This window comes from Mugil cephalus, chromosome 4 (assembly GCF_022458985.1).
Source record: "Mugil cephalus isolate CIBA_MC_2020 chromosome 4, CIBA_Mcephalus_1.1, whole genome shotgun sequence".
NCBI lineage: Eukaryota > Metazoa > Chordata > Actinopteri > Mugiliformes > Mugilidae > Mugil > Mugil cephalus.
The window spans coordinates 991,897-1,005,504 of NC_061773.1; the positions used below are offsets into that span (position 1 = coordinate 991,897).

The 13,608-nt window shown below is 39.2% G+C and overlaps 2 protein-coding genes across 8 annotated transcripts; one reads left to right on the forward strand and one right to left on the reverse strand.

Moving 5' to 3' along the window:
• The first annotated feature begins 3,130 nt into the window (after positions 1 to 3,130).
• LOC125006846 (40S ribosomal protein S26) lies at positions 3,131 to 4,937 on the forward strand. The gene is made up of 4 exons (XM_047583283.1): positions 3,131 to 3,277; positions 4,212 to 4,389; positions 4,497 to 4,627; positions 4,846 to 4,937. The coding sequence occupies exons 1-4, from the start codon at positions 3,275 to 3,277 to the stop codon at positions 4,879 to 4,881; spliced, it is 348 nt and encodes a 115-aa protein (XP_047439239.1). The 5' UTR covers positions 3,131 to 3,274; the 3' UTR covers positions 4,882 to 4,937.
• Positions 4,938 to 7,631: 2,694 nt separating this feature from the next.
• LOC125006844 (zinc finger protein Eos-like) lies at positions 7,632 to 13,278 on the reverse strand. Of its 7 annotated transcripts, none has more exons than XM_047583278.1 (8): positions 13,169 to 13,278; positions 11,993 to 12,047; positions 11,789 to 11,893; positions 11,261 to 11,512; positions 10,661 to 10,828; positions 10,145 to 10,294; positions 9,735 to 9,866; positions 7,632 to 9,388 (listed from the first exon to the last, which is right to left on the reverse strand). In XM_047583278.1, the coding sequence occupies exons 2-8, from the start codon at positions 12,030 to 12,032 to the stop codon at positions 8,502 to 8,504; spliced, it is 1,734 nt and encodes a 577-aa protein (XP_047439234.1). In that variant the 5' UTR covers positions 12,033 to 12,047; positions 13,169 to 13,278; the 3' UTR covers positions 7,632 to 8,501. The 7 variants fall into 7 exon arrangements, with proteins under 7 accessions (XP_047439234.1, XP_047439231.1, XP_047439235.1 ...); XM_047583275.1 differs by having other exon boundaries at positions 11,993 to 12,050; positions 13,169 to 13,269; XM_047583279.1 differs by lacking the exon at positions 13,169 to 13,278 and adding an exon at positions 12,726 to 13,001.
• Positions 13,279 to 13,608: the final 330 nt, after the last annotated feature.

Sequence of the window (13,608 nt, forward strand, 5' to 3'; positions counted from 1 at the left end):
CTTCACTATTTCAACTAAACAGCTGTACTATATTAAAATTTAACATTTATGTTAAGATAAATTGACAAGATGTTCAATGTTTGGTATTGGTATTTGAAACAAAGCCCTCACTTGATGCCATTTGGGTTGTTTAGAGAGGAAGACATTAAAATTTGATCCAAATAAAGCAGCCACTTTGGAAGACGTTCCAAAAATTCATCCATCCATTACGCTTATGTTGACAATATTTTTGCTGACATTGTAATACAGTGGATTAATCCTCTTCTAATAGAGCCTTCTTTCAACGGTATTGCACATTTATAGTTTCCTGATGAAAAATGCAAGAATGGCAGCAGCACAGATATTTCTCTGTATTCATATCGTATTCACCTCCTCCTCCCCCATTGATTTTTACAACTCAAAACTTAAAAACTTGACTTAAATTAACATTGACTGGACAGACAAAACTCACAGTATACTTAAGTATACTTTTTGAGAGTTTATCAGATTGAGTCCACTATCAAAAACTATGGATTCGTCACTATTGGAGTTAAAGAGAAGAAAACATTCAATTCAATTCAATTCAGTTTTATTTATATAGCGCCAATAACAATACAAATCGTCTCAAGACACTTCACAAAAACCAGCCTGCAACCTCCAGAGCAAGCCTGAGGGCAACGGTGGCAAGGAAAAACTCCCTTTTAACAGGAAGAAACCTTGAGCAGAACCCAGCTCATATAGAGGGACCCATCTGCTGAAGGCCAGCCGGGTAGAAACAGAGAAGATAGAGAGAAAAGAAGAGCAGGAGAAACAAGATAAACAAACTTCTGTCATAGATACATACATCAAGCGGAAGGAAACATGTAGGGTCTAGTAATATAACACATAGCTGATGATCTGTGACAGTTTGTGAGTATGACAGGATTCATGGGCAGGTTGGTGAATTGTTCATCTAGGTAGGAGTGGACAACTGGAGGAGGCCATGATGACTGGGGCAGATGCAGTTTATGGAGCTCCACAGGTCTGATACACAGCACTCCAGACCATGAAGACTTGGCTGGTTGATGAGGCCACGACAGCAGATGTAGCTTAGAACTCCACAGGTCAGATATTCAGCACTCCAGACCAGAGACCCTCACAAGATGATGGAGGGGGAGGGGAGCAGAGGGGAGAGAGTAAGACACAGTGGTTAGTAAATTATAAGAGATAGAAAATAAAATGATAAGATATTAGAGGACAGGAGCCAGAGAAGAAAGAGGAGAGGACATGTCCTCAGTGCATTGTCCCCCTGCAGCCTAGGCCTATAGCAGCATAACTAAGGGATGGTTAAGTCCAGCTCTAACTATAAGCTTTTTCAAAAAGGAAAGTCTTAAGCCTGACCTTAAACGTAGAGACTGTGTCTGCCTCCCCAACCCAAACTGGGAGCTGGTTCCACAGGAGAGGAGCCTGATAACTGAAGGCTCTACCTCCCATTCTACTTTTAGAAACTCTAGGAACCACAAGTAGACCTGCACTTAGAGATCGTAGTGATCTGTTGGGACAGTATGGTACTATGAGGTCTTTCAGATATGATGGAGCTAGGCCTTTCAGGGCCTTGTATGTAAGGAGGAGGATTTTAAATTCAATTCTAGATTTTAAAGGGAGCCAATGAAGAGAAGCTAATACTGGAGTAATAATGAGTCTGTAATGCTGTGATCATCTGGGTGATGTGCTGTGCTATTAATGATCTTATTAACAGTGACACACGTTTATAGGTCTAAATTTAGCAAATGTTGGCCTGGTACATCTCCATCTTACACTGAGCACGATATGATTATAAAGCCCTACAAATGCAAAGACCCATGAAAGAGATGTCCAAACACATGTCAAATGTTAATACCAAATTGGCACAACTAATAATCACTAAAAGCAGGGATGTTATATTGTAACTCTGCAGCAAGTCAGCAACAGTCACATTACATACTACCAGAATTAGTGGATTTCTTAACTATAGATGGTGGCACAAGGCTTACTTACAGCACCAGGACAGTAGAAGGACATAACATAAGTGCAGGGCAGTTAATTAATGTTAAAACAGTCTTGACATGAATCAGCACAGACAAATCAGTTGTATTCCTTTGTATGTTTTGTATGATATTGCAATGAATTGCATCTTGTGCAAGAACCTGTCTGTTTGTAACAAGAGGCAACCATAAGAAGACCAGCCTGATATAACAACAAGCATCAGTAATTAGCAACAATGTAATGCGTTACCAAGTATTATTTGGAAATAAGTGTAGCATCAGCTAATGGGACAAGCTCTGGCTACCTCCTTTGAGAAGAAAACAGCAGGACACACTAAAAGACCAACAACATGTGGATTAATGCAAACTTAGGACAGATTCTTTTAAAATATCACATGTTGTGGACAGCTTTACTACTCATTGTAGAGTAGTACTACTCATTCATTACTACACATTGTCACAGGAGCACAATGGCTCAAAAGCAGTCTGATAATCACAACATCGTCATTTTGGTCCTGATGCTCAAAATGCTCCTTCTTGACCTGGAACCTGATCCACAGTGCATGTTGTTGTTGCTCAAGCCAGAAGAGGGCATGGAGATTGTAGAGTGGTGTATTAAAGGTTGCAAAATTGGTTGTTGTCGTGTGTACAGTCTGTATAGCATAAATGTAATCATGAATACTAACAGTCCTAAAAACAATTTGATGAGGTTGTAGCACCTACTAATGTGGACTGGGTAGTATCTATCTATCTATCTATCTATCTATCTATCTATCTATCTATCTATCTATCTATCTATCTATCTATCTATCTATCTATCTATCTATCTATCTATCTATCTATCTATCTATCTATCTATCTATCTATCTACAGCCAGATTATTTTGGTACTATCGCTGTGCATGTTATTTTAAGATAACAAGATAATATGTACATAATTTATTTACTGGAAACCCTTCAGAAGAAAAACCGGACTATCTTTCTGTTCGGATTGATTGATACAATAACTGAAATCTCCGCTCACGCCAACACTTGTGTGTCGAGTGTGTACTGATATTCCTCCGCGGCTTAAACTATTTTATGATTTTTTTTTTTTTTAACCTACAGATAAATTAACTATTTTATAGGGTATTATTATAAGCTACTTTAGACTGTGTATTTCTAAAACTATAGAAAATAAAATAAGACTCAAATAATCTTTATTTTAAATCCAGACTTTTGTAGGGCGGAGCGAATGGCGCTACTTCTCGCAGCACAACCTCTTCCGGTCCTCTTTCCAGCTTCCCGTGCATCATGGTGAGTGTGTTTCACTGGCGGTCTTGTGACAAAAACTGAATAAACCGATATTTTATTCGAACGGGACTACACAATTAGTCATTGTTAGATATTATGAACACACAAAGAAATCACCATCTGAAGAATCGTTATTAAATGTCACTTAAAATTATTACAAAATGAGTTTGGGGCCTAATGCTAGTTGTTAGCAGGCTAGCCATTTTGTGCATGTGTTCTGTTAGCTAGCAAGTTACAATATGCTAATATGGAGAAATACAGTGAATTGGCGGACATGCAAGAATTTTTATATCTATCCAGTAATTGTTATCGTGTGCCTGTTAGGGGGGAGAAATAAAAAACAAACAAACAAAAAAAAAAAACACTCAAATAGTTACGGTACATTATCTTAAATACGTTTTGCAGTGGCCCCGCAGCCGTTCTATGCGTTTGGCCATCCGCATAGAACTGAGTTAATGGTGCTGTACTCAATACAAATGGGTTAAAGCTAGCGAATTACCGACAGACGACTTTGTGAATACTGACTGCGATGAATTGGACTCGACAAGCTTGCGGATACCTTTTCATTGAGGGCTTCTGTAAATGTTGTGACAGGCAGTGTAGCGTAGTTTGAATATTCCCCGTTTGTACACGTTAACTTTATGTCATTTTAATTGTCAGTAAACTGTCTTTAAGCTTACATTAAAAAAATAAATAAATACATTTAAAAAAAAAAAAACAACACATGGGATGCTGAAATGATTGCTGTGACTGCTTTCAGTAATTGTCAGTAGGGCCAAGATGTACTGAAAATACTTTTTATTCTTTTCTTTTTTCTTTTCTTTTTTTTTTAACTAAAATACTACAAGCTGTCAATTTGTTCCAAGCTTTTTGTGTGTGTGCGCGCGCTGTGAGTTTCCTCACACATGGCTCGTTCTTACTGTGACCTGTTTTGCAGACCAAGAAGAGGAGGAATAACGGTCGTGCCAAGAAGGGCCGTGGGCATGTGCAGCCCATCCGCTGCACCAACTGTGCCCGTTGTGTCCCCAAGGACAAGGCCATCAAGAAGTTTGTCATCAGGAACATTGTGGAGGCAGCAGCTGTGAGAGACATCTCAGAGGCCAGTGTCTTTGACTGTGAGTGTCATTATTGTTTTTTTAACCCCAGTGTTGTACATCATTACAAACTCCCTGCTTTCTGATCCAGTGGTTTGTTCTGATCTGTACTCTTCTCCACTCTGCAGCATATGTTCTGCCCAAGCTCTATGTGAAGCTGCACTACTGTGTGAGCTGTGCCATCCACAGCAAGGTGGTGAGGAACCGTTCCTGTGAGGCCAGGAAAGACCGTACCCCACCACCCAGATTCAGGCCCGCTGTGAGTACCAGCCAAAACGCATGCACTTCTGTTTACTGCCCATTTTTTGTGTACAGGATAATCTGAATCATCATCACAAGAACAGTTAAAAGTGGTTTATTATGTTGAGAGAATGTTTAAGCCCATTACAACAGAAAGCCCTGGTTACACCTATAGGAACAAATCGAGCCACTTGCATAGGATACTCGTATTGAGCTTAATTTCTTTCTTTTTTACAGGCTGGTGCACCAAGAGCTCCTCCAAAGCCCATGTAAAGCAAAATTTGAAGATGCTGTACATCTGAAAAATAAATTTGAAAATCTTTACAACACCTCAATTGTGTGTGTCATTGATGAATCTTATGATGCAGTCGTAGGAAAGACAAGCCTGTCAAGTATTTTATTTGGAATAAACTTTTCTTACAGTACAAAACTTACAGTAGTTTAAGATTGAATTATGCAAAAGCATAATTACATATGATACATTTAAAAAGGCTCTGCAGTTATTTAAAGCGATATCAGACCACAGAGAGTAGGGAAATAAAAGAAACTGAGGGGGGCAAATAGTGCAGCAAGGAAACCTTTCCACACAAAATACAACAAAGCTAGCTTTTTTTTTTTTTTTTGCTGCTGAAGGAAGGTAGTGTAGACATCTTAATTGCCCTAACATCTGGAACAAAGGTGAATGGATGCCTCTTAAGTAGCAAACATTGGTAAAGCATGCATCAGGTTTAGAAGCATGTAACTGAGGGGTCGCACACAAAAAACATGGATTTGCACCTTCTGTAATGCAGAATTCAATTCTACAGACCAGCCTCGCGTGAGGTCAAAATATCTTAAGGGTAAAGTTTTACATGTTTTGTTTTGGATATATTCTTTGGCTCATGGTGGTCAACAGATAAAAATCAAAAACTAGTTCTGGCCAGGGTCACTAAACAAAGGTGTAAGGTTTATTCTAAATCTAAAATGAAACCATGTATTATGTTCGTCATCATAACATTTAGTTATTAGACTGAGAATTTAAACAGTTAAGAGAAAATGTGTGCAAGACCTCCAGCCAAAGGCACAACAGCAAACTACTTCACACAGATCACAACAAAAGGAGAATTCACACAAATGGCAGAAAATATGTAATTCATTGGTCAAAACATTTTAAGTTATGCAAACTGAAAGTAAGACAGTTTCACCAATTTTCAGTGACAACTTTGGTGTCCTTTTCAGATTAGACAGGAAACTAGTTTTAAAATTCCATTGACAAACTGACTGATGTGCCACCATCATCTAACAGTCTATTCTTATATTAAGGCAAGATAATGTGACTATTAAAGTAACTTTAGAAGAAATAAAGTTAATCATATTTAGATTGGTATTATTATTGTCAATGGTCACCGTGCTGTGTGGTGGCTACAGATGATGACTCAAATCTCGACAGCTATCTGCCAGCTTCCTGTCAAATTTTGTCGCTCTGCTCTGGAGCTCCTTCTTTGCTCAGATCAAGTGAGGTAAACATTTAGATCATTTATTTAGAAAACTCTTTAGCAACACTAAATAGAGATGAGATACATTTCAACAACATGGCTTAAATTTTTGAAAATAAATTGTTACCTTGCAGCTTCTTCCTAATTTATGCGTTATGTACATAATAAATATTAAATTCACCTTTTTTTAAATTGTGCCACCATAATAGGGAAAAGTGCCTAACAGTACGAAATAGTGGTTCTTTGGCTCAGCCCTGGGGAAATTATTTGGTGCTATTCAGAACCACACTCATGCTGTTCTAAAAACAGTCAGAAAACAAAGTACTACCTTTAAATGATATTACCGAGCATCTAGACAATTGAAATATTTAAAATGTGCGAATCCATACAATACTGAGTTCACTATATGACACAAAGCAACCATTTGCAAATGCTAACGTGATCTCAAATATTCACTTGGAGCCATGAATGGTTGTGTGGTTTCAGTATAGCGTCAAATCTTTATATAGCATCAAAATACCAGTTAAGATAAACACAGTGAAAAATCAACAGGCCTTTGCCAGCGATACACAAACATTTATGGACTCAAACCAGCAGTTGAATCTTAGTTTAGCGTTTTTGCGACCTCCTCGATTTTAAATACATCCTGGACAAATTAGTTGTTTCATCAAAATCTATATTTGTTGATATTAATGCAGTGCACATGGAAGATAAATCTCATCCACTAATGTCCTGTTCATCAACGTTTCAAAGTTTTAACTTTTGTGCCCAAGTTGGTGACCTAGACTTCATGCAGCCTCCTGGACAAAAAACCTATTGTGCTTAAACTATTTTAAGTCAAATATCCACTGGAGATTCAGGTTCTGATGGCCTCCTTTTAACTGGCACATTTCTCTTTATGTTTCATATCTGCACAAACAACCGATAGAGGATTATAGATCACAACTGACAAAATCAAAAATTATAACATCTGTTTCTTTCAATGGTAATAAAGTGACTGTAACTGCAGACTGAAATGTTTTCATAGGAAAAATAATTATGAATTGCATTTGTGTGGATGGTAGTAAACTGCATTAATGTGAAAGCAACATCTGTGATATGCCTTGCACATTTAGACTTTGACTGGAAATTAGATGAGGGTTTAAAAAAAAAAAATCAGTTCAAACCTAGATGAATAGGACAAATTCATACTTTAAAACAACAGGCCAGAGACTTCATAGTGTCTAGAAAACAATGAATAAGTCATGTTCTTGATCAACACCCACAGATGAAGATTTGTTTTTATGACATCAAAAGCAGCTAGCTCATGTCCTTCAATCTGTTCAACGAGGTGAAGAAAGGCACAATACAACAATGACATAACACCAACACAATGTTTAAATAAAGCATAAATTGGTGGTAGTGTTGGTTTGCAGTGGATGTGGTCATGAAAGGGAAAACTTAAATAACCCATCCACTTCGGTAATCTCTAAAATTGTGGCAGTGACACTTGAAAGCCTTTCCACCAGGTTTTCCTCATAGTTTTGAGAGAAATGTGCAGATCATTAATGTCTTCTAGAAAATGGTTTAATATAATCAGAATATTCTGGCAGGTATCAGTGCAACAGAAGCAGTCATAGAAAAGAAAAACAAACAATTCACCGCCCTGCACGGCTTTAACACAAATAAAGACCTTCATTTTACACTTTACCTATTTAGTTTGCTTCCAAAGAACACAAGGTCTCCTCGGATCACACACAAACAATAACACACACACACAATTAGATCTGTTCATTTGACCCCCTGTTAAAAACCAAAGTGCATTTCCAATTCACAGACAGTCCCCCCAACTTCTAATTGACTTCGACCTGGTTTCTGAGTTTGGTCTGCACTTTTATTCACACTGTGAAATGCAATTAATTGTCCACAATGGAAACAACTTTGTCAAAAGTAAGGTTTGTAAGGGAATCATTTCATTGCATGTGGTGCTTTTAGAACAAGGCATTAACATCTGTACAGATTCCATCGCAGGAAAATCTATAAACATCATATTTGGTTTTTGATATAATCTCTGTTAAAGTGCTCAAAAAGGGAACTTCATGTTATGGACAAAAGTCTGACTCACCTACTATAATATGTGCACTGGGTTTGAACCCAGAGTTCTGGAGCAAGGCATGTCTAGATGAAAAAATGCTTTGGCTCTTCCTCTACTTTAAAACACATTTAATTAAAAATGCATTTGTTGTTAAAGTGCATTGAATTTTGGGGTCATATAAATTAGCTTTTCGTTAATGATGACACATGCAAACTGTGCCTGTTTGCAATAATCAGTTTCATGCCATCAGTGACCTCTTTAACACATGTGCAGACCAAACCCAGTCAGGTCCTCGTCTCAGTGTTAAAAAGCTCTAGGCAAAGCAGGTTGTCCATCTTTTATCCTCAGTCAAGGATGTGCTCTCCACGGACAATGTGTGAAGAAAATTCATAGCGGTCCTGGCTGCGATGGCCACAGATGTTACACTCAAAAGGCTGGCGAAAACCATGGCAGCCCATGTGAATGGTAAACATGACGTGGTCTAAGAAAAGCACGCGACAGTGCTCGCAGCGGAAAGAACGCACGGCCCGACCTTCCCCATCAACAACTCGAAAAGCCTCTCTGGAGGTGGAGGAGGGTGCTGTAGGTGAGCTGGGTGTAGGAGCAATAGCAGGAGGTGGGAGGACAGAATGGCCTACATCATCTCTTTCTACTTCTCGGTCTTTGGCATGGCCGGGGCTGTGTCGGTCCCGACTCCTGTGATGTGAAATGGGAGCAGGTGCTGAGTGATGGTTGTTGGAGTGAAGGAGGTGATGGCCGTTGTTACTGTGCAAGGTCGGAGTCGGAGCAGTACTGTTGCACGGCTCATCTGGCATGCTTTCAGTGTCTGTCGAGTCCTGGCAACCATTGCTCGGTGAGGGTGCGTGACTTCGACCAGCAGGCAGGTCTTCGTGACCCTCTGCTGCCTCCCTTCCACCAACAGCCCCAGCACCCAGACCAGCTCCTGTCCCTGTGCAATCCAACCTTGGGCCAAGAGCAATGGGATGGTGAGTGGAGCTGTGGACTGACCTGAGTTCTGACAAACATGAAGGGTGAGTGGTGGGAAGGTGTAGGGGCCTCATTGTGTCTGATACCCCTCCTCCTCCATTACCTACTACACCTGTGTATTCTCCTCCCAGACCAGTAAAGTGCGGACCTTCAAGGTCTCCTGTATGCATATCCCCATCTTTATCCAAACCAGCAGTGAGCTCATAAGGTCCATCTGCAAGGCTGAGACGTATGTGCTTCTGCCCTGCAAAACAGAGAGGTACAATTTCATGATACAGCACAACAGAAGCATGAAGAGTTGTTTTCAAAAGAAACATATTCTTAATTGGAAAGAAAAAACAGCCAGCAAAGTTTTCTGGATCAAAATGAAGTGTTATTGAGTTTACAACACAAGTTTTAGTTTGGTTCAATATAGTGACTAAACTATACTGAGTAGTCTTTCTTGCAAGCTGCATCAAATCATATACCTTGGATGAACTAAAAATTCCCAAACCACAAAAGTCTGTCCTATCGCATGTTATCTCATCTTAAGCAATGAATATTGCTTTGTAGGTTTCCTCAAACCGTCCACACTGAGACATAATGCTCACCTACAAATTTTTGTGGTGTGGATCTCTTGCGTTTGGTGATGCTGTTGGCGAGCCGATCGATAAATGCCATCTTGTCTGAGGAGGGCTGCAGAAGAGAGTCTGGTATAAACTCTAGCTCTCTCATCTCCTCTCCTGCACGGAGTACAAACAAACTAACATTATTTGGGGATTTTCCTATTAACCGGCCATTTCTTTTTCCAAAACGGTGGTTTAAATTACAATCTAAACCACCTTTTGGAAGTGATTATAAATCTGGGATTCTATGCTTTACCGTGTTAAGGAGTTAGACTACATTTGTATGTTGGATGCTATTATAATCCAGTTTAGAGTTGATATTGACATAACACCAAATTTTGGGTTAAATAACTGTTTTATATCAGAAAGTATTTCTTACTTCATGAAACACATACCTGAATTCTGCACACTGGGTGGCTGCTGTGACTCCAGACTCTGTAAGTAGCTGTGGCAGCGCTCACGGTGCTCCTCAAGTGTGCTCTGCTGCTTGTAACTACGGCCACAGTAATTACACTTATATGGCTTCCCTACAGTTGGAGAGGACACTGCGGACAAAAAAATCAGAATCACTTTATTGATCCCAAGGGGAAATTACTTTCTGTTACAACAGTTCCTACTCAAAGTGTACCAGTGTTCAGAAGAAAAAGCAATGTAGGCAATAAGAATATGCAATAAGAATACACATATCTGTGTGTGTGTGTGTACAAGTACGAATGAACATGTGTTCTGATTGAATATGGGGTATTGCACAAGAAGGAATTTATTCAACCAACCAACAGGTTGATGGCCACAGGCAGGAATGATTTCACTGGCAGATAAGATTTTTATTCCCATGGTCAAATATTGGTAAATATTTTTTTTTTTTATTGCCATGATAAAACACACACTTATCAGGGTAAAATGTGTCTTACCTGAATGAGTGCGAAGATGGCCAGTGAGTGCATCTCGTCTTCGACAGGCATAGCTGCAGAAGGGACATTTAAAGGGCTTCTCCCCTGAGTGCAGCTTGATGTGGCGAAGCAAGTTACCCTTTTGTGTAAATGAGGCACCGCACTGATTACACTGAAATGGTCGCTCACCTATGGAGAGATCAAACCTGTCAACCTAACGTCTCCAAATGCAGTATTAGTGTTTTGTTTCATTATATCCATAACAACATCTGTTAAACTGCAAGTACACCGGTGCATCAAAGTTTTCTTCTGCACTTCATCTTAATTGTATGGCTTCAAATATGTTTAAACATGCAAGGTTCTGCATATTTAATATTTTTTTCTGACATATTTTAACTATATTATAACTATGAATTGATGTTAGTTCTTCATAAGTCAACAAGAGTATGCGGTACATCTGATGTGTGCAGAAATAATGTGCTTGAGACAATCAAAATTTATTTTACAATTCCAATAATTATAATACAAAAAGATTTTTGTATCTAATGCGGTTTACCAAAAAGAAAATATAACTTGCACCTTATCAAGGTAAATATTATCTAAACTGGACATATCAGTCACCTGTATGGCTGCGTTTGTGCACCATGAGAACATTAGGTCCAATGCAGATCATTCCACAGATGTCACACTTGAGCTTTCCATTTGGTAGTCTGGTGGCACCAGATGGCATGGTTTCCGGGTTGAGCTCCCTGTAGCCTCCAACAACCTCAGATCTCTGCTCTGCTCCTCCTTCCTCTACCCGCTCCCCTCTTTCATCTTCAGTACTGCGACCTGGGTCTTCATCACTGTACAGCTCCACCTTAATGGAGTTAGCTACAGTGGCACAAAGGTAAAAAATAAAGAATGCTTAAATTAAATAATTTGTTGATGATACCAGACTTATGAGACAGCGACATCAGCATTGGTTTACATGTCATAACTTATACGGATAGGGCTGCCTGGTAACCCAAACTCAAATTCATATTAATATAATTTATGAAATAAGTGAAAATAATGATCAAAAAATGTGCACATCTTTTAAAGTGTACCATATAACAGTTTCACCATAGAGTACAGGGGGACCTAATAAAGATGCCTAATCTCACTGACCACTGAGCGAGCGACTGGGAGAGTTCTCCTTGCTGTTTGGGGTGCTCACTGTTGGACCACCAAGGGCCCCTGAAAAGTCTCTTTCCATTGAAGAGTCTCCACTAGCTGCAATCAAAAGAAAAATTAAAAGAAAGATATGCCATTTGAAAACCATGACAATGTTAGAAAGTATATATCTCTTTGGGTAAATAAACAAAGTTTTACCTGATATGTAAGACCGGCCATTGCAGTCATCAATATCCATGCTAGTTCAAGCTGGCTGCTGAAACAACATTTAAATCGGAAGTGAATCCTCTCTCACATACAGCATCTCACAGCACTGATTCACTGAAATATAAACATAATCACTCTACAACCTCCATTCATGTAATGGAAACAGTAAATTTTACAAGTTCCGGCCAGGTTTCACATCACATTGTGAAATAAAAACGTATATCAAGTTAGCTTGATATGAATAAAGATGTCTGACAATTAAAATATAGTAGACACTTTAAACTAAAAAAAAAAAAAGGAAAAAAAAGGAAAAGGAAATGCTAGCATGGATCCTGGCTAACTATAACGTACTACTGCTAACTTGTTGGTGTGTGCCAAGCTAGTTAGGCCAAACATTTTGGACTGCACAAATATTTAACTGCAACATTAGCCTTTGGTTTTATCAGTAATGCAAAATGAACGTTGGTTAATAAATTGTACCAGAAAACAATTAGCTATAAGTTAGCGCCTCAACAGCCACACGCCAGACCCACCAACAATTAGGACGAGCCATAACAAAATTGCTGAAGTAACCTGAAGTTGAGCTAATCTAACGTCAGGCCCATCTGAGACAAACTGACCTGGAATCTAGAGATAATAGCGAAAGACAGCGTTGGCAACGTTTACATAACGGTGGCGTTGAGATAACCAAAGTTTAAGGCCTTGATGGCTAACGTTAGCTTACTGCATGGGATGGAAATTAGCGTTGGCCAAGTTAGCTAAACTAAACACTGTAACGTTACAACAATTTGCCATCGTCGACAGCTTGCGCAAAAGCATGGAGCAAAGTTACAACTTCGTAACATATGCGACGACTCCACTAAATAATGCTGACATGTGATATAAATAGACTGGTTATAGCGGAACTGGACATTCAACAATCCTCGGCGTCGTGTTTAATGCTAGCCTGAAGTCTCTTAGCTAGCTAGCACAGCAGCCAGTGTTTCCTACGCGGTTGCTATGGCAACCGCCGCCACCCAAAACGCTACAATTAGCTAGCTAAGCGGTTAGCCTGCTAGCTTGCTCTCCTTGAAGCCTTAAATCTAACTTTTATAAAACAACACAGCGGAGACGGACAACTAGAAGTCCTTTTACCACTGCCTAGTTCTCGAGTACCTATGGTATTACCTGTCCCTGTCAGGGCCTCTTCACTGAGGTTATTCTATATTTTCATGTGCCTGTTTTTATGACGACTGCATCTCCCGGCAGGGGTTACCTCCAGCTTCAAATCACATCCGGGTTGGATCCCAAATAAAAGTCACATGTGCAATCGGTTGATTGGTTGTGTCATTTCTAAGTATAGACTCTATAGAGTCTACTATAGTCTATAGACTACTATACACTCGGGTGATATATATATATATAAAATTTAATACAATTGAGAAACACATGGTGGTACAACATAATTCAACTGCACTACAAACAAACGTCTCCAAAGTTAAAACACAATTGAATCATCAGCTCTCTCAGTTAAATAAATGCTTAATACCATAACTTTCATGAACTTTTGAATCCTTTAATGCATCTTGTTTGTGTCTTAATGCACGATTAATATGGTAGAGTTTATC